At 35.2% G+C, this 22,001-nt stretch overlaps 2 protein-coding genes and 1 pseudogene across 2 annotated transcripts; all 3 read left to right on the top strand.

Annotated features, from left to right (window-relative positions):
- The first annotated feature begins 6,320 nt into the window (after window positions 1–6,320).
- On the top strand, window positions 6,321–8,025 carry LOC121767959 (histidine-containing phosphotransfer protein 4-like). The gene is made up of 6 exons (XM_042164299.1): window positions 6,321–6,468; window positions 6,699–6,829; window positions 6,909–6,977; window positions 7,138–7,209; window positions 7,615–7,687; window positions 7,808–8,025. The coding sequence occupies exons 1-6, from the start codon at window positions 6,424–6,426 to the stop codon at window positions 7,853–7,855; spliced, it is 438 nt and encodes a 145-aa protein (XP_042020233.1). The 5' UTR covers window positions 6,321–6,423; the 3' UTR covers window positions 7,856–8,025.
- A 2,918-nt stretch (window positions 8,026–10,943) lies between these two features.
- On the top strand, window positions 10,944–12,592 carry LOC121767958. The gene is made up of 2 exons (XM_042164298.1): window positions 10,944–10,961; window positions 11,066–12,592. The coding sequence occupies exon 2, from the start codon at window positions 11,076–11,078 to the stop codon at window positions 12,423–12,425; it is 1,350 nt and encodes a 449-aa protein (XP_042020232.1). The 5' UTR covers window positions 10,944–10,961; window positions 11,066–11,075; the 3' UTR covers window positions 12,426–12,592.
- A 5,760-nt stretch (window positions 12,593–18,352) lies between these two features.
- On the top strand, window positions 18,353–21,832 carry LOC121767960 (annotated as a pseudogene).
- Window positions 21,833–22,001: the final 169 nt, after the last annotated feature.

Here is a 22,001-nt window from a genome sequence, read left to right as displayed (position 1 = left end):
AGCATATATCTTACACTTCGAAAATATTCGATATTTGGATGGATAAGATCATTTCTCGAGAAATTCAAGTATTGGTGGGTTACTAGTACTACAAGAAATATTAGAGTTAAATAAAATATTCGGCAATATTATGGATGATAACCCAAACTAAGTTTGATAAGTTTGTCGTCTAATTTCTAACTAATGAGAAATATGATATTCCATCCATCCTTCTTTAAATGTCTTATATTGCTTTTTTGAAAATATCTATTTTTAAATGTTTCATTTCATTTTTTACTATTTTGGTAAATTGATCGCACATTTCACTAACTTAGTTTTTTTTCAGTTTTATTACATTAGAGTAAAATCTACATTTCACTAATTTTCCATTCACTTTTCTTTATAGTATTTTTTTAAAAGTCTATGCTAAGTCAAGGTTGAAATTTTATTCATGGTTGTTTATATTTTCTTGTTTAGGTGAAGTTGTTTAATTTTTAATGATGAATTGATTTTGATGACAATTTCTCACTAACTAATTGAATTTAAATTTTATTCATTCTTAAGTACAATTTAAATAAAATTTTAATTAGAATGAATATACTCTATTCTAGATGTTATTTTAACTTTTAGATGGTTCATCAAGTACATTAGCCCAATTAAAAGCTCATATTGAGGCTCTCTAGCCCAACCCATATGGTCCTGGCCCAGTTGGATCTGAACCTGGTTGAAAGCCCATGTTATGAGCTGGGCTCTATTTCGGCCCATCCCAGCTGGGTAATTTAAATCCTAGCATTAGTTGAGGCATTTGAACCAAATAATTTTACTACTACAATTTAAAGTATCTTAATTTCGTTTTACATGATGTGTTACAATTAATACAAACAAACCAAAAAGATGGTGAGCATAAGAATAGCGGTACGATAATATAGAGAAGATTCTTCTTTATATTGTTCTTTTTCTTAATTTACTATTTCTCTACTTTAACTATTTATTACTATATTTTTTCAGAATGCGTGCAGAAAATTAAATGAATCAACGACCGTGGAACGGGGGAGTAACAAAAAAATTGACAAAATTAACACATGTCAAAAAACAAACGGTCTATCTAAAACCATTGCACAAGAACAATAGTGGACGAACACAAGAAAATAAAAGTAAATGAACATGCAAGATGTCGTTCTCTATCAACCTCGTATACTAGATAGAAGGGTGATACGAACACCATAATACTTGGCCCACCATCCCACCCACAACTCCACAACAGGTCCTTCAACAACCCCGACCGCCACCCTCTTGTCCAACTCCCACATGTTTCCGTGATCACACTTGATTCACATATCTTATTTAGTTTGTTTTTATCCAATTAATGTAATCCAATCGAGCGCATTATAAGCACCTCTTTCGAGTTAATTTGTCGATTTTTTCTCGGATTATCAAAGACAGTCAAACTGCATAGGGTTTCTACTCCCCTATTTAAATTCTTGCCATATTATAATAGGAAAAATTAATATATTTATGTTTCTCTCTCTTCTAACTTGTCTTTCCTTTCCTTTCCTTCCTCTTAAACCCCTCCAAATATTGGATGAAACCCTAGTAGGGTTCCGCGTCGTTCTCTGCCCTCCTAAGGGTTTGACAACAATTCCAACTCGAATGAGAAGTTCCAAACAACAGTCACAAAACACATGGCGAAACTACACTCACCAACCAAGGGACTAAGGAGAGAAGTTCCAAAGTTTGTGAGTACTGTTTTACAGAAAGAGTTTGTGTAAAAATTGAGAGAATAAATTCGCTCCAACTGAAATAAGAATACATGTATTTGTAAAAAGGTTCACAAGAAAGCAACCTTTAAAGCCACAGTTTATATGATTGCATTGCATCGATTCGTTTAAAGGACAAATTATTGGATTATTCTCTATCACGTACCACATTCTTCATTGAGTATTGTCCTTTCAAATAATTAAATATCACAAATAAATCAAGTACTCATTTAGGAAATTGATTTCAGAAAATATGTGTGGCTAATGACTGGTTATTGGAATTTGGTGAGACATACAAGGAAAGGTTGTGCTTCAACTTTATTCTATTGATGTTGTTGAAATCTAGCTTTCTTGTTAAAATTAATACTCCACACATATAATTTTCTTATTTTTATGTAACTAAAAATGCTTAGAGCCATATATATATATTTGACGAGCTAAAGGTTTAATTGTAAAAAAAAACAATAAATTAAACATGACACAACAGTAAAGAATGTCGAAGGCACACATACAAAGAACTATTTATGCCCGAACATAAGAAAAGTAAAAGAACAAATGAAGTAACAGCAAAAAGACCTCTCAAAACAATCAACAAATAATCACGAGAAAATAACATCAACAGAACATAATCGAAACATAACTTTTTGATTTATCAATTATTCATAAAAGTCTCATACCATCGATTAAAATAATTGAATTTTTCAAAAATGCATACGAATGAATTAATATTAGGACATGCATGTCAAACATAACTTTTATATTTTTTGTTTGCTTTCACCAACACTTGATAAGAGTTGTTTCTCTAGGGAAAATAGAAACTATTTCTATTTTCTCAAAGGAATTTATACTTATTTTCGAATTTGACATTTTCTAGCCAGCTTTTTCTTTTTCTTTTTCTTTTTTTACCACCACTTTTAATATTGTTTTTGTCGTCAAATTCTCATTATAAATATATATATATATATATATATATATATAAATATATTAATTATACTTATACTTTAAAGTGTATCATTACTATCACTAAATCATCGATTCCTTCATTCTAATTATTTTTGGGGTTAATTACAGTTATATCCCAACTTTTTAGAATGTTTTCAAATCTATCTTAACTTTTGAAAAATATTAATTTTAGATCTAATCTTTCAAACTTTTATCAAATCTATCAATGCATTCAATTTCTGGCATCACATTGATGATATACACATAATATTAAGTATAAATTCGATATATACACGCAAATTAACCTTCTGCATGATATGCAATCGATTTGATGCCAAAAATTGAGTCTAGTGATGGATTTAATGCCGTAAATTAATTTATAAAGATTGAGATATATTTGAAAACAGTATAAAAAGTTGGAATATAAACCATGATTAACCCTTATTATATTTTTGCATGAGTTTGAAGTTGAGATTTTTTGACATTCATCTATTGTTGAAATTCATTGAACCGACGTCGAGATTTTTGATGATGCATTGGTGTGTGGAAGGTGGGATTCTCATCATCAAGATTGGTTGGAGATGGCGATAGCAAAACAGAATCACAGCTGCTTGCTTTTTCTGGCTGCTTTTTACACACAAGAATCAGATGTGAAATAAATAATAATTAATGATATTCATCATATTATTGTGGATATAATTATTTATTGACGGATATAGTGTTGGCACGAATTAACTATTGTAAAAGTAGGAGGTACTATAGCATTACTAATAATATGGGATCCATATATATTCTCAAGCCTTACCTACGAAAACTTTATCCTACATTGGATACTACCTCCTAATATTACCTTTTAGTTTTTAATAAAATTTTAGTGTTTAGATCCTACTAAATTGTCTAAAAAATTATGAAGTTCGGTAAAGTTATGGTATGTCCCGCAATTTAAAAAATCATCAGGAAAAATTATGATGTTTGGTAAAATTGTAGGCATCTGATATGATTGAGAAGCATCAATAGTATATTATGCGTGGGTGACTAGATTTTTTCGTCTTGAAATCAATCTTCATGGTTTTTTCGGTTAAACATATTTTATGTTTTTCCAATAACTTACCATTTTTTAATTCCTCAATTAAAAGAGTAACTTTTATAAAATTAAAACAATATATATTTAGAAAAGAGGGATGTATGTCGAATTAAAAAGCTATCCATTTGCTTTCTCGTGGCAGAGGAATAAAGATGGAATCTCTTCTGCAACACATAAGCATTTTGTGTAATTTAGAAAAAGTTTTTTTTTTTGCTGGAATTATTGTAGAAAGGGGAATGGAAGAACGTAGAAACAAGACATGGATTTGTAAATGGGCCATCAAAATTGAAAGAGATCATCTGTCAATCATCATTAATAAATTAAAATTATATTTTAATATTTAACTTTTTTCATTTCCTTTTATGGCTACTAAGTTGATACTTCCTTATTGGCATATGTAATCTATTCCCCTCCACCCACTCCCACTTATATACCTTACCAATTAAAAGCTTATTTCTTTAGTGGAAATAATACGATTTAAGCATATATCAAATGATAGAAGCAAATTTTTGTAAAAATATCTAGGTTGCAACAACAATTACCTATAATCAATCATCATATTTGGTCACTTTGGGGTCCATTGAATATTTTTGTGGCAAAAGATATCATGTTCGAATCACACCAATGTTTTTGGTCTGAGACAGTCATACTTGGTTTTAATATCCGTTGTGGTTTCTCGTCCTGTGTAGTTAACATGCTATTGCACACAAATAATTAACATGTAACTCTAGTACTTAATATGGAGTATTTCTTGCAATATGATAAAAGCATCCTAGTACATGGAAACTTGAATAAAATGTGCTATTTTTAGTATTTATGGAATATGATTTGCCACACAACAAGTTGGATCATTCTAATAATTATTTATTAGTTCGGCAGAATTTAGTGATCCGTCCCTTCTTCAATAAGTGCATTTTTGGTGATTTGAGAGTTTTATGCTATTTTTTCCTTTAACAGTAAATTCTATGAAAGAATCATAATGCAGTTATATTATAAGCATGCTTTTTTTTGGTGGCACAAACTTTTGGTTTTATTTTTTGGATCAATTCTTTTCTATTATGCTAGAGAATGGACAAATAACATACTCCAAGATATAATATTATATGTTTGGATATGACACAATTCAAATTTAATGTCCTATCACTTTTGAATCTAGAAACGCATTAATTTTTTTAAAACAGTCATTACGCATAACTTTTGATGCTTAATGGATATTAAAATTCTTACTAAAGTAGCTGTCCTTTTTTTGTTCGATGAATTAGGAGCCATATATTATTACTCATCATGTCTCTATTGGTTACCAACGATCATACTAGTAGACAAAATAATTGGATTTCTTAATTTAGACTATTTCAATATTTGATTTTTAAATCATTGTATAAGTCTTATGAACTACTTACTCTACTAATCACCAATTAGTTCGTAGTTTATAACCTCATGAACATCTATTGAAGTATCGGATTAGGTCATCGAATGTGATATGAGACTTTAAGGGCCGATCCAACCCGATCATAAAAAAAAAGTCCAATACACTTTGAAGGCGTTTGAGGTCATGAGCTACTTCACTTATCACCAACTGATTTTAAGAATTACAATTATGTGTCTCATAAATTTTAATCTAAATTTGATATTTAATTAATTCATCTAATTTAATTAGAAAACAATTACAAGAAAATGATAATGCAAAGAGATCCAAATTAAGATATGTGTGCCTTAATATGTTATCAATATTATTCTATGTTCCGAATGTAAAAATCTAGTGAAATGCTTGCTAGCTGACACTTTTCAGACAGAATCGTATTTTAGTTTTGCGCCAATAACTTTAATTAGTGATTGATGAAGATGGAAAAAGTAGGGTTTTGTCATCATAATTCTGATTCCATATCATATCATAAATAGGTGTCATCTTCCTACCATCTTCCTATACTATTCACTTTTAAAATACACTTAGAAAAGGAAATTAATGTCGCATCAAATAGTAAGTGGAATGTGTCCATTTTGTTAGTATATAGCAAGAGACAAAAACTATTCACTTTTACAAAACTATATCGATGTTATTATTGTTGTCCATTTGTTCGTTCATGCATAAATGTACGGACAATTTTGTTTGTGTACTCGTGTAGCAAATTATTTAAAATGATTGCCCAAATGTATCAAAAAATTTAGGGTTTATGTTTCTTATTATAGATTTTCCTTTTTTAAATTTACTAAGGTAAAACTTTCTCTTTTTCCTTGCCTTGGTTTTCGATATTGTCGAATTTTTAGAAATTATTAAAAATTATCTTCAGCCCTTACTAAATCAACGTTATTGAAAATCAAGTTGCATGAGAAATAAAAAAAACAAAGAAACTTAACTTCAAAATATGGGTTCCAAAGATGAAAGAAAATGTTAAACAATTTACATGATTTGATGGCAAATCCTACTAACATTAGCTACATGTACTATAATCGAATATGTATTTTTGGCACCATTGGGAAAAATATTAAATAATTTAATTAAGGTATATACGTGGCCAACATCCAAACTCCCTTTGTCCCAACACCTATATAAAGCCTTCAAATGCTAACCTCATTCCAATCCCATATCCATAGCACACCACTAATTTCTATCTCTCTACCATCAATTCTCTCTCTAGGTTCAAATTTTTGCAGCCAAGAATCATGCAGAGACAGCTAGCTAACATGAAGCAAACCCTTTTTGATCAGGTAATTTCTATCTTTCACTAATTAGCTGCATTTCATTGTAATTTTGTAAGGTCCAATCAAAACTACTTTGAATAATGTTCACATCCATGAAAGTGGATACATGTCTTAAAACATCACTTTTCACATATATTCTTAAGTGTATTTGATGCAAAAAAGAGAAGGAAATTTCTTTTTATTTTCTAAATCTTGATTTTGAAATTGTGTTTGCTTTTAATTAAATATTTTTGCAGGGATATCTGGATGAACAATTTATTCAGCTTGAAGAGCTACAAGATGACGCCAATCCGAATTTCGTCGAAGAAGTTGTGACGTTGTACTACCGCGATTCGGCTCGACTTATCCAAAATATTGAGCAAGCCTTGTGAGTTTTTCATAGTCACACTTTGAAGTAGTATAAGGTTATCATAATTTCTTGCTTATTAATTCATTTAAATTGTTAGGGAGAAGAGTCCTCTGGATTTTTCGAAGCTGGAGTGCTTGATGCATCAATTTAAGGGCAGTAGTTCAAGGTATATATATGACAAAATTTAATGTGTAAAATTAAATAAAAAAAGTTACTCCTTATAACCATTAATCCATAGATTCTTCAAGAATTTACAGTCCTGTGGGGAATATTCTCTCTTTTTTTTGGGGGTGATAATAACCTTTTCCGTACATGTGATTTTACAGCATTGGAGCTAAAAGGGTGAAAAGTGAATGTACACAGTTTAAAGAGCACTGCAGAGTTGGAAATGCTGATGGGTAATAATTTTGCTATATTTACATTTAAATTCCATTTATTCGGGGCCATGAAAATAAATTTCTTTTTATTTACGGACACAGCCTTAAAATATTACTCTTAATATATCAACCTATTACTTATACTATATCTTTCTACTGTGTAGTTATCGCTTTATCGCTTTACAATATATTTTTATTTATTGTTACGTTAATTGCCTAGACCAGTTTTTCACTAACAATACGCTGATCACTTTTATTAAAACTCGAGTAGCACTACATTGTGTCTATTTTTAACACGGAGGGAGTATATCTTTGCATATAAGAAAATTGTCAAATTAAACTACACAATTTCATATGAGATAATGAGAATATATGGCAACTGATGATCCTAAATTGTGATTGATCAATTATTTGTTGTTTTTGCAGTTGCAAGAGAACTTTCCAGCAATTGAAGAAGGAATATGCCACTCTGAAAAAGAAAGTAGAAGTCTATTTTCAGGTCCCCTTTTGTGTTCTTTTTACAATAAGAGGAATTCTATTTCACAGTTTCACACACCCACATGTGTATCTGTGTTTTAGTGACTCACTAATGAAGTGATTATTCGTTAATTGTGTGCAGTTTGCGAGACAAATTGGGCCTGTTGAGAAAGCTTGTCGCTCAAAGTAATGATAGATTTATGTTATATATATATATATATAGGCTTCAATGTAATTGGTGTGGTTTATCATAGCTTAGTCTAAAACTCACCAAAAACCTTCTCAGATGCAATAAGAGAAGGTCTCTCTCTGATCAGTGATGATAATATTTTGACTTTGGAAAAAATATGATTTTCTCAACTTTTTATTTATCTTTTCACATTATGTGGTTTATTTTTTGTAGAATATGTTTAAATTAAAAAATGGGAATTTTAATATCTATGAGCAAGATAGATAAAATTGGCAATAAAGCTTCTAATTCATCCAATTTAGAAGAAACTTAAATGAAGAATAGAAGCAGGAACAATCGGCCCATTATGAAATGGATTTAAAAAGAAAGAGAAACCCAAAAATAATGGGCTGCAAACGAAGGCCCAATAGGAAAGCAGAAAAACAAAAAAAGAGAGTGAAGAACTGATGAGTTTTTCACTATCAAGGCCCAATCAAAGACACATTCACGGCCAGACCAATTTAATCAACAAATCTGGCCCAGTCCGATTTGTATACTTCCACCGCCTAAAGATATATGCATTTTACATTTTCTTCCATTACATAAAAATATGGGCTTTACATTTATGAAAAATTGTCTTCAACTCATTATCCATATGCATCATTTTATTTACACTATATTATTAGGATCCACCATTATAACTCATTAAACACTAATAATAATATGAGCCTCACCATTCACTAACTTTAACTATATTTTTTCGCCAATCATAAGTCAAAGTTAGGTAAAACCCCTCCTTTCACTAATTTATTATGCCATGTGCTTTGGATTAACACATCACATAAATGAACACTCTCTCCTAATGTCATTGATTGTCATAAGTTGAGTCGTCATTGATTGTCATAAGTTGAGTCGCTTTAAATTTTAAGAAATGTAATAAAAAGTGAGTGTAAATTAGAATAAGTTAATAAATTATGAATTTTGCATTATATATTAATTAATTTTATACTAAAATGAGAGTTGAAATGAGCTAATGGAATGCGAGTAAAATTTATTAAAAGTAGTAAAAATCAATATGATAAATATTGATGGACGAAAACAAAGAAACTAATGATAAATAATGACGTATGAAAGGAAGTAACAAAAATTGAATGGACAAAGCCAAATTAATCGTGATCGAATGATTATTAATTTTATACAACCTTGGACAAAGCCAAATCAATAGCGATCCAAATAACTAATCTTTCCGTTCCGTAGTAGTAGAGTCATTTTGTCATTTTGGTACGTTTTCCTTTTTTAGTAAAAGACTCCATAGTAGTGGAGTCATTTCCCTTTTTAGTAAAAATCAATACATTTCTTTTAAGTTATTTTTCCTTCTCTCCTACTTTTTTCTCTCTACTTTTTTCCTCTCTCATACTTTATTACCTTTTTATTTAATACATTACGCACATTTTTATTAACCTCCATGCTAGAAAGAAATGCTTCCACTACTATGGAACGGAGAGTATTATTTTATAGTTGTCACGCCCGTATTTTCTAAGGATATAAAACACGGTTGATCACGACTAGGGGAAGATTAAGAAGCGGAGAAGAAAGGGGAAAACAACACAACTCGACCATAGCTCGAAACAACATAGAGAAGCTGCGGAAGAAAGCTGCACTAGAACCCACTGACATGGTGGAGGTGTTCTTCAGGTCATTGGACGAGGACGAAACAACTTGTCGGGAAATCCTTGATTCGCAGGATGCTTACATCAGAGGGGCTGATACAGACTAAACAGGAGAACCCATCCCAAAAGACTAGCCTGTTAGGAGAGAGAGCCTATTTAGTCTATATGGACCACATCAGTTGTTCTCACAACCGATGTGAGAATTGAGTCCGTAACATTCGACCCTCCTTTAAGGGCCAACGTCCTCGTTGGTCACGGCTGGTTCTTTGCCAGGCCACCACTCCGTGGGCCACCGCCAACGTCCTCGTTGGTCACGGCTGGTTCTTTGCCAGGCCACCACTCCGAGTTCTCGTTGGTCACGACGGATTTTTTGCCCGGCCACCACTCCGAGCCGTTTGGGCTCTCAATAAAAGCACCAATTAATACAGACCAAACAGGAGAACCCATCCCAAAAGACTAGCCTGTTAGGAGAGAGAGCCCATTTAGTCTATATACCCCACATCAGTTGTTCTCACAACCGATGTGGGAATTGAGTCTGTAACAGGGGCACTCGGGTCGTCATTGCTGCCACATTCTTTGCTTCCTCACCATGCTGAAGAGAGCTACCATGGGATATCGAACCTGTCCTTTGCGATCACACTAGCAAGGGGCCAGCGCTCGTGTTGAACTTGGACGGTGCGCTGCATTGTTCGATGGGAACACCAAGCTCGTGCCGGGATTGCTGGCCTACATGTTGATGAGGGATCGCCATAGCTTGAAGGCGGAATTCCAACATGGGAAGGGCAAGACGAGGGTCGGTTGCATTGAAGATCTGCCTCCGGTGACTGTGGTGTGGTGTTGGGGGAACATGTGTTCTTGACTGTTGGTGACTACATTACAAGCAACAAGTATGTGTGATTTTTGGTTCTTCTTTGTCATTTTCTGAAATTGTAGGGTTTATAGTTTATTTATCTCTTTTTTTGGCTATAAGAATTTAGTGAGGGAATACAAATAAACAAAACAAGCAATTTTGTACATTGATATTTGATAGTAGTACTGGGACTGGGAGTATGATTTTTTCTTCTAGTTAATCTACATATATTTCAGAATAGTACTGGGAGGATTCACACTAGTATTAGTACAAGTAAGTAATTACACTGTCACTAACAAACTTATTGGTTGTGATAGAAAATATTAGATGAAAATTAGGGAGAAAGTAATCCAAGGAGAGCACGCATCTAAATTCTAATGATGGGAAAACCATCCAACCAAATATTATGTCTTAAAACACAGGTTTACACCAAACATTAATGGAAAACCATCCAACCAAAAATTAAGTCTTAAAACACAGGTTTAAACCAAACCGCTAAATAGTAGAAACGTCACATCCTAAACTTTTATCTATAAATGGAGTGCAATGCATACATTTCTACAAACACACACCTACACACAAATTAAGCTTTGGCATTTCTACTTTGGTAAGTCAACTCTCAAATAGTCCATATTGTTTGTATATATGGTTTCATTGAAGTTAATTTGATTGTACATTATCGATGCTAATCTCACTAAAATTGTAGTGAAGTTGGAGAAACATGGCAACCCCCCACTCCATAGTGCTCCTCGTCCCAAGTGGTACTTCAAACCCATATGCATGCTGCCAGGACAACGGTTACCTTGGTTACGGAGGCGATAGCGTGTTCAACCCTCTCGTGAAGATCGCAGTCGAGAAAGCAACAGTGAACAACAACTACGTTCACCTCCGATTTACTTACAACAACAAATACTGGCAAAGATCCAAAGACAATTACAACCTCGTCGCGGTATCAAACCAGCCAGTAGAGGACACGACAGACCCGTTTTGCACACTCTTTGAGCCGACCGTGACATCGGGTCATGTGAAGTTCACCCACGTCCAGTCCGGCTTGTCCGTGCAGTCCAGCTACGCTCCCAACAATCTGGGCCTCAGCAAAGACTATGGCTACGGGAGTTTTGGGATGACGGATTGGGATGCGTTGGTTAAGATGCCTAAGCATATAGCCCTGAAAGGAGACAACGGGATGTACCTCAAAGCTATCGAAAGATATGGCGCGCGCGTACAGTTCGGATCGAACGATGAAACCGATAAATTATCGGCCCACACTGTGACACTGATGCCCGACGGACACGTGCGGCTACATTCGGATTATTTTGGCAAGTTCTGGTTTATGGCTGCTTCTGATTCCGGTTGGGTGTACGGCGATTTTAATGATGATCCGAAATTTGTTTCTACCACTATCTTCCAGCCGATTAAAATCGACGACAACACCATAGCGCTTCGAAGCACGGCCAACAACGACTTTTGCATACGTTACTCAGACGCAAATGTGAGCGACTGTCTAGCTGCACGGGCTGACTACATCCAGACATCGTCGAGAATGCAAGTGCAGGAGCTGGTGATGAACAGGAAGATCTACAACGTGATTTATCGGATGGAGGACGCGAGGATATATGGCGAGACTCCTTTTTTGGCTGGCACTACTACCCTCACCAACACCAAGGATCAAGTGGATACCATGAGTGTGCAGATCACATATCAAGACCAGAAATCTTATACTTTTAGCCGCGGGTTTTCGCTGAAAGCTGGGGTGTCCGCCACCATCAAAACAGGGGTGCCCTTCGTAGCCGAGGATAAGATTCAAGTTTCTTTTGAGATAAGCGGGTCGTTTGAGTGGGACACCACCACAACCACTACAACTAGTGTTACGGCTCAGGGCTCGGTTCCTGTGCCGGCAAACAGTACGGTTAAAGTTCATTATGTTGGAACAAGGGGCACTTGCAATGTCCCTTACAGTTACACTCAACAAGATCAAAGCTCCACCACCGGTGATATTACATATGATGATCAGACTGACGGTATATACGAGGGAGTCAGTTGTTACAACTTCGACTTTAAAGTCGAATAATCTCAACACCAGACGTCTACATGTGTGCTGCATCATCGATCACCTTTGCTTTTTCATCTTCGGAGGTTAATTACTAACCTCCCATGTATCTTACGTGCTGTTCGTTTGATACTATGTTTATTGTAACCGTCTTCCTTAATACTATCAATAAAGATCGATGAGAAGAAGCCCAACTCCTTAATCGGTGATGACAGCCTGCCAGCTTAGGGACAAGTTCACAGATTTCATCAGTTGATTCAATAGAGTGTGTAGTACTAGGAAGAGTCGAATGAACCGATTTCAAATCATAAATAGCCGAAGCAAAACGCTTCGAGACATCCACGCAGATGCTGTAGGTCTTCAAACCGGCTTAATATCAACGAGAGTAGTTCCTCTGGGATGCGAGCAAAGTGATCGACCCCATTTCCTTCTTCCAGTTTTGCTTGTTTCATTTTTCAAGTAACGGCCTAAAAGGTTAAATTTCAAGGTCAAAATCTCAACAATCTAACATGGCTTAAATACTTACCCAGTCTGATGCAAGGACTGAGGCAATAATAATACAGTGACAGATTTCAACTGAAAAAACACATTAGACGGCGTATATTGTGCATAAATTGTGAACTAATTAAGTTGGCCTTTTTGTGCAAGCACGATTGCACGAACTATACAAGATAAATCAGACATGAATTCGACTAAGTTGGCTTCGTTTCGTTACAGTCAAATAAACTTCCCAAACCATAATCTAAGTTCAACACAGACAATCCTCGACACGACAACATGATAGCAAGATCTAAACAAGACAACATCACACATGAATACAGAGATAGGAGATTATGGCAAGCCACAAAATGGATAACATAAAACATGAAGCTGGGCTTCACAATGCTTATTATTTTATAAACATAGGAAATATATTTCTTGTGTGCAAACCACACACATGGCATCACAAAAATAATCTTGGGCAAGCTGGGCTTATAATTTATTACTCCCTCCATTTTATATAAATAGACAATTTCTTTTTTTTTTACGTTCCCTACAAAATCATCTATATCCATTTATTACAATAAATTCTTTTTCTCTTTTACTTTATTATTTATAAGTTCTATTATCCATTATATTATGTTAACTGGAGTATTTTTTTATTCTCCATTACTTTACTAATTTGTACAGTATCATCTCTAATTAGCTTATTTTTACGGAATGGAGGGAATATTTATTTTCTAGACTATTGATTCCTCACTTTAGACTTTGGCGAAATTAACTTTATTATCATATTCATAGTAATGCGCTTAAATTAGTATTATCTAGTTTTACTCTTTTCTTTTCTCGTTTAAAATTGCACTACTGCTTTTCTAAGTAACTATAGTTAGTCTTAGTCCCATGGCACAATCAAAACATTGACCTGACACCCACCTACATGAATATAAAACAAAGAGAAAATTCAATGTTCGGTTCTTAGCTCAATAAAAAATGACTAGCTAGTAAACACGGTTTGCATATTTTTAATAAATGTATTTGCCTCGTTTTGAATGTCAATTATATATATTATATTCATAATTACATATATTTCTATATTACAAGGAAAGACTTAGAAAAAGGCATAAAATAGCAAAATTGAAGTCTGGACCCTACAGGATGTGCAACAACCTTAGTTCGAGCCAATTTTGCTGAAATTTTGAAGTCTAATCATTCCTTAATGCAAATCATTCTCTTAATCTTTGAAAGGGTTTCCCTTGGGTATCTTCAATGTCTCAATCGGTGTTCTGTAGAAAAAGTTATGACAATTCTACAAACATTGCGCATCTGTTGTCATCTGTTGACATTTTTCTAACGGTTATTTAGAGTTTGCATTTTATCACTACCTTATATACTACTTCATTCGTCCCACAAAAATATGGACATTTAGGATGACACCGGAATTAATGTACAATTGGTAAGGTAAGAGAGTGATGGAAAGAAAAAGTAATTATAGTATTATTAGTAGCGAATAATAATGAGGCCCGCTTTATTAGAGAGAAAGAAGTTACTAAAAATAGAAGGGGATATTTTTGTAGGACATTTCAAAATTAAAAATATTTTTATTTTTATAGAATAAAAGAAATATTAATTTTTATATTATTTTAAATGCACATATCCTCAGAAGATTCCATGTTTTCATACTTTGGTAGTGGGAACTTATCTTTTTAAGGTTGCTTAGGTGTCGTGAGGTTGATTGAATAGATGCTTCTAATAATTCAATGAAAATAATTAAATATTCACGTAAACTTTAGAACAATCACAATGCATGGAAACGAATTTATTTGGCTGTAGTAAGTTCACTGAAAATAATTAAACATTCTTTAAGAGAAAAAACCACGTAAACTTTAGAACAAACACAATGCATGGACGAAACGAATTTATTTGGCTGTAATAAGTGGGGGGAAGCTTTTCAGGGTGGGATAAATAATTATATTAATATGAAATTATAAAATTTAATAAATCTTTTATTATTTTGTTAAAAAACCTTATTGTATATGAAAACGAATTACGTTCCAGTGTTTTTATTTGAATAATTTCCATAGTCGAAAATAGAAATTCATAAATTTATAATATTGCATAATGAGAAATCATCTTTTGACTTATTTAAACAACGTTTCAGTTGTTTAATATATACATTAGAAATACAAAAGATAAAAAGAATTAAAATGCTTAACAAAATAAATTAGAAATGATAAAAACAAAATAACATTAGAATAAGTATTAAAAACACTTTACATGAAAAAATTAAAGGCTAGAAATTCATAAATTTATAATATTGCATAATGAGAAATCATCTTTTGACTTATTTAAAGAACGTTTCAGTTGTTTAATATATACATTAGAAATACAAAAGATAAAAAGAATTAAAATGCTTAACAAAATAAATTAGAAATGATAAAAACAAAATAACATTAGAATAATATTAAAAACACTTTACATGAAAAAATTAAAGGCATTTGATATCATAAATACGTTAAAAATAAAAATGTATAAAAAAGTAAATCTATTAAAAAATGATGATGCTTTACAAGATAATAGAAAAATGAAAACCTGTTTTGTAATTAAAAGTAGTAGTAATGTGGAGTAATAAACTTGGATCTCGTGACTCCATAAAATATCATCCTTTAAATTAGTGGGAACTTATTCTTTTCATTTGTCTTTTTAAGGTTGATTAGGCGTCGTGAGGTGGATTGACAAGGGGCTCCCAATAATTCATAGAAAATAATTAAATATTCTTTGGAATAAAAAACCACGTGATTTTATAGTAAAAACACAATGCATGGGAACGAATTCATTTGGTTGCAGTGCCATAAACTTTATCTATAATAGAGGTGATTCTTTTGAAGAAAACTCATCGAGCTAGAGTCGAAGAAAGATACTAATACTTACTACAATCCTTCAGGTAATCTTCTCTCCTCATCCTTTATTTTCAAGTCTTATAGTTATGTTATGTAATTATTCCATTATTATTCGCTACTAATAATACTATAATTACTTTTTCTTTCCATCACTCTCTTACCTTACCAATTTTACTACCTTATAGTAAAAACACAATGCATGGGAACGAAATCATTTGGTTGCAGTGCCATAAACTTTATCTATAAATAGAGGTAATTTTTTTGAAGAAAACTCATCGAGCTAGAGTCGAAGAAAGATACTAATACTTACTACAATCCTTCAGGTAATCTTCTCTCCTCATCCTTTATTTTCAAGTCTTATAGTTATGTTATGTAATTATTCCATTATTATTCGCTACTAATAATACTATAATTACTTTTTCTTTCCATCACTCTCTTACCTTACCAATTTTACTACCTTATAGTAAAAACACAATGCATGGGAACGAAATCATTTGGTTGCAGTGCCATAAACTTTATCTATAAATAGAGGTAATTTTTTTGAAGAAAACTCATCGAGCTAGAGTCGAAGAAAGATACTAATACTTACTACAATCCTTCAGGTAATCTTCTCTCCTCATCCTTTATTTTCAAGTCTTATAGTTATGTTATGTAATTATTCCATTGTTATGTTTGGGGCAAAAAAGGTCGGAGAAACATGGCGGTCTACAATGGTTGCTTCCTCAAAGCTCTACACACTCACCTTCCTCACCGGCCTCCCCATAGACTATAGATATGTTACGAATCTCATATCTTAGGAAATCCCAATTATTTAGTTATCTTTTTTTTCCACCATATCTTTGTTTTCTTATTTAAATAGGAGAGCTTGTTATCATTTTAATCATTCAATGAATATATTATTTTGGCCAAGTCCATGTGTGATTCTTTGAATCCCTAATTCCTTACGCTACCTGCTGCTCGACGGAATCTCTCCGTGCACAGCCGGAAACGTATATCTGATCTGTAGCCCTTGCCCGACGGGTTGGAACCCGCGCACAGCCGCCCAGATCCTTATCCCCGCCGACCCTCACGGGTGCCGGATTCTCTTTATCAGGTTATTTTCCGTTTTATCGGTTAGTTAGGAATTTAGGTTCTTAACAAGATACTTCCGCTTCAATTCCTCCGACCGGGACGAAGTGGCTTCCGGGTACGAGGTTTTTCCGATGGAGGACGGCCACGTCGTGATAAAGTCCGATTACTACGAGAGGTTCTGGCTGCAGAGCAACACCTGGATTCAAGTCCGATTACATAATGTTGATCATTAACATTTAGTGCGGGGATCTGGTGACGAAAGCAAGAGCAAGCAGGGTGGTTGCCTGAGCTCATCAGAGAGGATGACATTGACAGGCTAAAGGAAGAGAACGAGAAGCTGAGCCAGATGATTGAAGCCGAGACTTAGGAGCACGTGTGTAAGAATAGGGAGCTTGATTTACTGTTTTATTGTGATTGAATTGTGCACTCTCTTCTTATATATTTTCGCTCTTTACATTATAGATTTGATCACTACTATGAACAATCTAGTTAATCAGCCAATACAAACACAATCTCATAACATACGAGATTAAAGTTGAATAATTAAGAAACTAATCATCATAACCTTATGAATAGGAAACACAATCTATTTAGCTCTATTTTAATTTTTTTACTTGTTGGGCTTTTTTTGTGGGCCTTTTCCTTTCTTTAAAAGTTTTCCCACTGCGCTCAAGATCATTTATTGGTGAGGACCTTTCCGAAAAATATGTTAATGGGCCGGGCCTTTTGGAATCGGATAGGCAACTTCGGTTGCGTCCATTGGATGAAATATTTTTGTTTAAATATTTGATGAATTTCAAGTATTTGGATAAAATATTTATATAAAATAATGTTTCCAAATATTTTACATGCATGTGTAATTTCCCAATAATATTATTTTTGGCTTTGGAATTTGATGAAATAATTATAAGAAATCGTTCATTGCATCTTTCATACGATAAAAAAATATTGTTCTTTTATTTCAACCTTTATAACCACAATTTCCATGATTATAATTCATTACTTGAAATTTTGAAATAATTAAAAGAAATGCCTTTGAATTTGATTGATTTAAATTTTTTCCTCATTAATTCATTTACACCCAACAGTTTATTTATTTTATTTGATTTTGTTTAGACTCCCTCCCACTTTTCGTTCTTTTAAAACATCCAAAGTTTTTATTGTTATGCATTCCAGAGATATAGGAATTAATTATATAAAATTATTGCAGTAGTTTATAAAATATACCTCAATATTCTCTGCGATTGATTCGCTTTCGTATTTCGTGATTTTTAATTATAGAAAATACACAAATTAAGTAGTTTTGCGTTTGCTGCAGTTTATGACCGTACAAAATACTGATTTTCATGAGTATAGACTCTTTGTCCCAGTGGCAAGGACCTTAGAAATTATTGTACAAAGAGCCGAGTTCGAGCCTATTTCCTTTTTCTTTTTTTTAAGTATAAGAATTTATATTTGTGAGTTTATTTGTAATTTCATTTTTTTTAAAATACTGATTTTTATGAGTGACTAAATCCCCAATCCAAAGCCCTAGACGGCGATCGAGTATCAATGGAGGATGTCTGCGAGGGAAAGGACTTCTCATTCCCCTCTCAGGAAGAGAAGATCCTCTCATGGTGGGAAGAAATCAGCGCCTTTTAAACCCAGCTTGACCGCACCAAAAATTGCAAGGAATACATCTTCTACGACGGCCCGCCTTTCGCCACCGGCCTCCCCCGCTACGGCCACATTCTCGCCGGAACGATCAAGGACATCGTCACGCGCTATCAGTCGATGACGGGGCATCACGTCACCCGAAGATTCGGCTGGGATTGCCACGGGCTGCCCGTCGAGCATGAAATCGATCAGAAATTGGGGATTAAGAGCAAAAAAGATGTGATTGAGAAGGGAATCGCGAATTACAATGAAGAGTACCGCGGCATTTTGCAGAGATACGTCGCCGAATGGGAGAAGACTGTGGTGAGAATGGGAAGGTGGATCGATTTTAAGAATGACCATGGATTTGAAATACATGTAGAGTGTGTGGTGGGGATTTGCGCAGTTGTATCAGAAAGGACTTGTTTACAAAGGATTCAAGGTACTTCTCTGTTTCTATTGGTATTCAAATTCAAAATTGATGTGTAATTGTTGCTGATTTTGGATAAATGTTGTTTTATGCAGGTCACACCATATAGTATTGGTTGTAAAACTCCTTTATCTAATTTTGAAGCTAATTTAAACTATAAGGAGGTTTCTGATCCAGAAATAATGGTGGCTTTTCCTGTGGTTGATGATGCTGATGGTGCTTCCTTCGTTGTGTGGACAACGACGCCGTGGACGCTGCCTAGTAATCTTTCGGGAAAGTCTTTGTGGTTGCTGAATCTAGATTATCAGAACTTCCTATCGAAAAGGCTAAGAAGAGTGTGGCAACTAAGAATGTCGATACGTATGAAATCTTGGATAAGTTTAGTGGTGCTTCTCTCGTGGGGAAGAAGTGCGTCCCTTTGTTCGATTACTTCAAGGACCACTCTGGTTTTGCGTTTAAAGTCATGGCAGATAGTTATGTGAGCGGTACTGGTATTGTTCACTGCGCTCCTGCGTTTGGGGAAGATGATTACCTTGTCTGTCTTGACAATGGCATATTCAGCAAGGAGAAGGGGAAAGAACTGGTTGTGGCTGTAGATGATGATGGATGTTTCACAGAAAGAATTGTTGAGTTTCGTGGCCAGAAAGTGAAGAAAGTGAAGGAGGAAGATAAAGACACGGATAAAGACATCATTCAGGCTGTAAAAGAGAAGGGGAGACTAGTGAAAAGTGGAAGGTATACACATAGCTAAACCCTAAACCCTAAATCAGACTCTCCTCACATCTACAGAGCCGTGCCAAGCTGGTTCTTGGCCGTGGAAAAGATTAAGCAGCTGTTTGCTGGAGAATACCGAAAAGACTGAATGGGTGCCAAAGTTTGTGAAGGAGAAACGTTTCCACAACTGGCTTGAGAACGCTAGGGACTGGGCAGTCAGCCGGAGTAGGTTTTGGGGCACTCCTCTTCCTGTGTGGAGCAATGAAGCCGGTGACGAGATTGTTGTGGTGGATTCCATTGAGAAACTGGAAAAACTTTCTGGTGAGAAGGTCACTGACTTGCATCGTCATAAGATTGATCATATTACTATCCCTTCGGAGCGGGGTGGTGGTGTTCTTAAACGAGTGGAGGATGTATTCGATTGTTGGTTTGAGAGCGGATCCATGCCTTACGCTCATATGCACTATCCATTTGAGAATGTGGAACTGTTTGAGAACAATTTTCCTGGAGATTTTGTGGCCGAGGGTCTAGATCAAACTCGTGGATGGTTTCTACACTCTCATGGTTCTCTCGACTGCACTTTTCGGAAAGCCTGCTTTCAAAAACCTCATTTGTAATGGGCTTGTGCTGGCTGAGGATGGGAAGAAGATGAGTAAGAGGCTGAAAAACTATCCTCCGCCATCTGAAGTGATCGATGAGTATGGAGCTGATGCGTTGCGCTCTACATGATAAACTCTCCAGTTGTTCGTGCTGAGCCGCTGCGTTTTAAGAAGGAAGGGGTGTATGGTGTGGTCAAAGATGTGTTCCTACCATGGTATAATGCTTATAGGTTCCTTGTGCGGAATGCTAAACGCCTTGAAGTCGAGGGGCTTGCGCCGTTTGCACCACTCAATCATTCCGTCCTTCAGAACTCCTCGATTGTGCTGGACCAGTGGATCAATTCGGCTACACGGAGCTTAGTACATTTCGTACGTGAAGAAATGGATGGTTATAGGCTCTACACTGTGGTTCCTCGTCTCGTGGAGTTTCTTAACGACTTAACAAATACGTATGTTCGATTTAATCGGAAGAGGCTGAAAGGTCGGACTGGGGAAGAAGATTGCAGAGTTGCCCTTTCGACTCTTTACTATGTCCTTCTCACAGCATGTAAATCCATGGCTCCATTCACACGTGCTCGAGGAGCTCAACGTGAAATCTTTGGTGCCATGTAACGACACACTCAAGTACGCCACGCTGCGTGCAGAGCCTGATTTTGGGGTGCTGGGGAGAAGGCTTGGGAAATCGATGGGGGAGGTTGCGAAGGCAGTGAAGGCGATGTCAACAGACGATATCTTGAAGTTTGAAGAAACAGGAGAGTTCACTATCAACACACATGTTTTAAAGCTCAGTGATGTCAAGATAACTAGAGAGTTTAATGCAAAGGCTGAGGAAGTGGATGCTAAAGGAGATGGCGATGTCTTGGTGGTGTTGGACTTGCGCAGTGACGAGTCTCTGTATGAAGCCGGAGTTGCTCGTGAGATTGTGAACCGGGTCCAGAAGCTGCGGAAGAAAGGTGCACTAGAACCCACTGACCTGGTGGAGGTTTTCTTCAGGTCATTGGACGAGGACGAAACAACTTGTCGGGAAATCCTTGATTCGCAGGATGCTTACATCAGAGGGGCGCTCGGGTCGTCATTGCTGCCACATTCTTTGCTTCCTCCCCATGCTGAAGAGAGCTACCATGGGATATTGAACCTGTCCTTCGCGATCACACTAGCAAGGCCAGCGCTCGTGTTGAACTTGGACGGTGTCGCTGCATTGTTCGATGGGAACACCAAGCGGGTGCAGGGATTGCTGGCCTACTTGTTGATGAGGGATCGCCATAGCTCCAACATGGGAAGGGCAAGACGAGGGTCGGTTGCATCGAAGATCTGCCTCCGGTGACTGTGGTGTGGTGTTGGGGGAACATGTGTTCTTGACTGTTGGTGACTACATTACAAGCAAGAAGTATGTGTGATTTTTGGTTCTTCTTTGTCATTTTCTGAAATTGTAGTTTATTTATCTCTTTTTTTGGCTATAAGAATTTAGTGAGGGAATACAAATAAACAAAACAAGCAATTTTGTACATTGATATTTGATAGTAGTACTGGGACTGGGAGTATGATTTTTTCTTCTAGTTAATCTACATATATTTCAGAATAGTACTGGGAGGATTCACACTAGTATTAGTACAAGTAAGTAATTACACTGTCACTAACAAACTTATTGGTTGTGATAGAAAATATTATATGAAAATTAGGGAGAAAGTAATCCAAGGAGAGCACGCATCTAAATTCTAATGATGGGAAAACCATCCAACCAAATATTATGTCTTAAAACACAGGTTTACAC

The sequence above is a fragment of the Salvia splendens genome, chromosome 15, assembly GCF_004379255.2.
Source record: "Salvia splendens isolate huo1 chromosome 15, SspV2, whole genome shotgun sequence".
Lineage (NCBI taxonomy): Eukaryota > Viridiplantae > Streptophyta > Magnoliopsida > Lamiales > Lamiaceae > Salvia > Salvia splendens.
The sequence above is the reverse complement of the archived record's forward strand: the minus strand, read 5'-3'. Positions and strand labels throughout refer to the sequence as shown.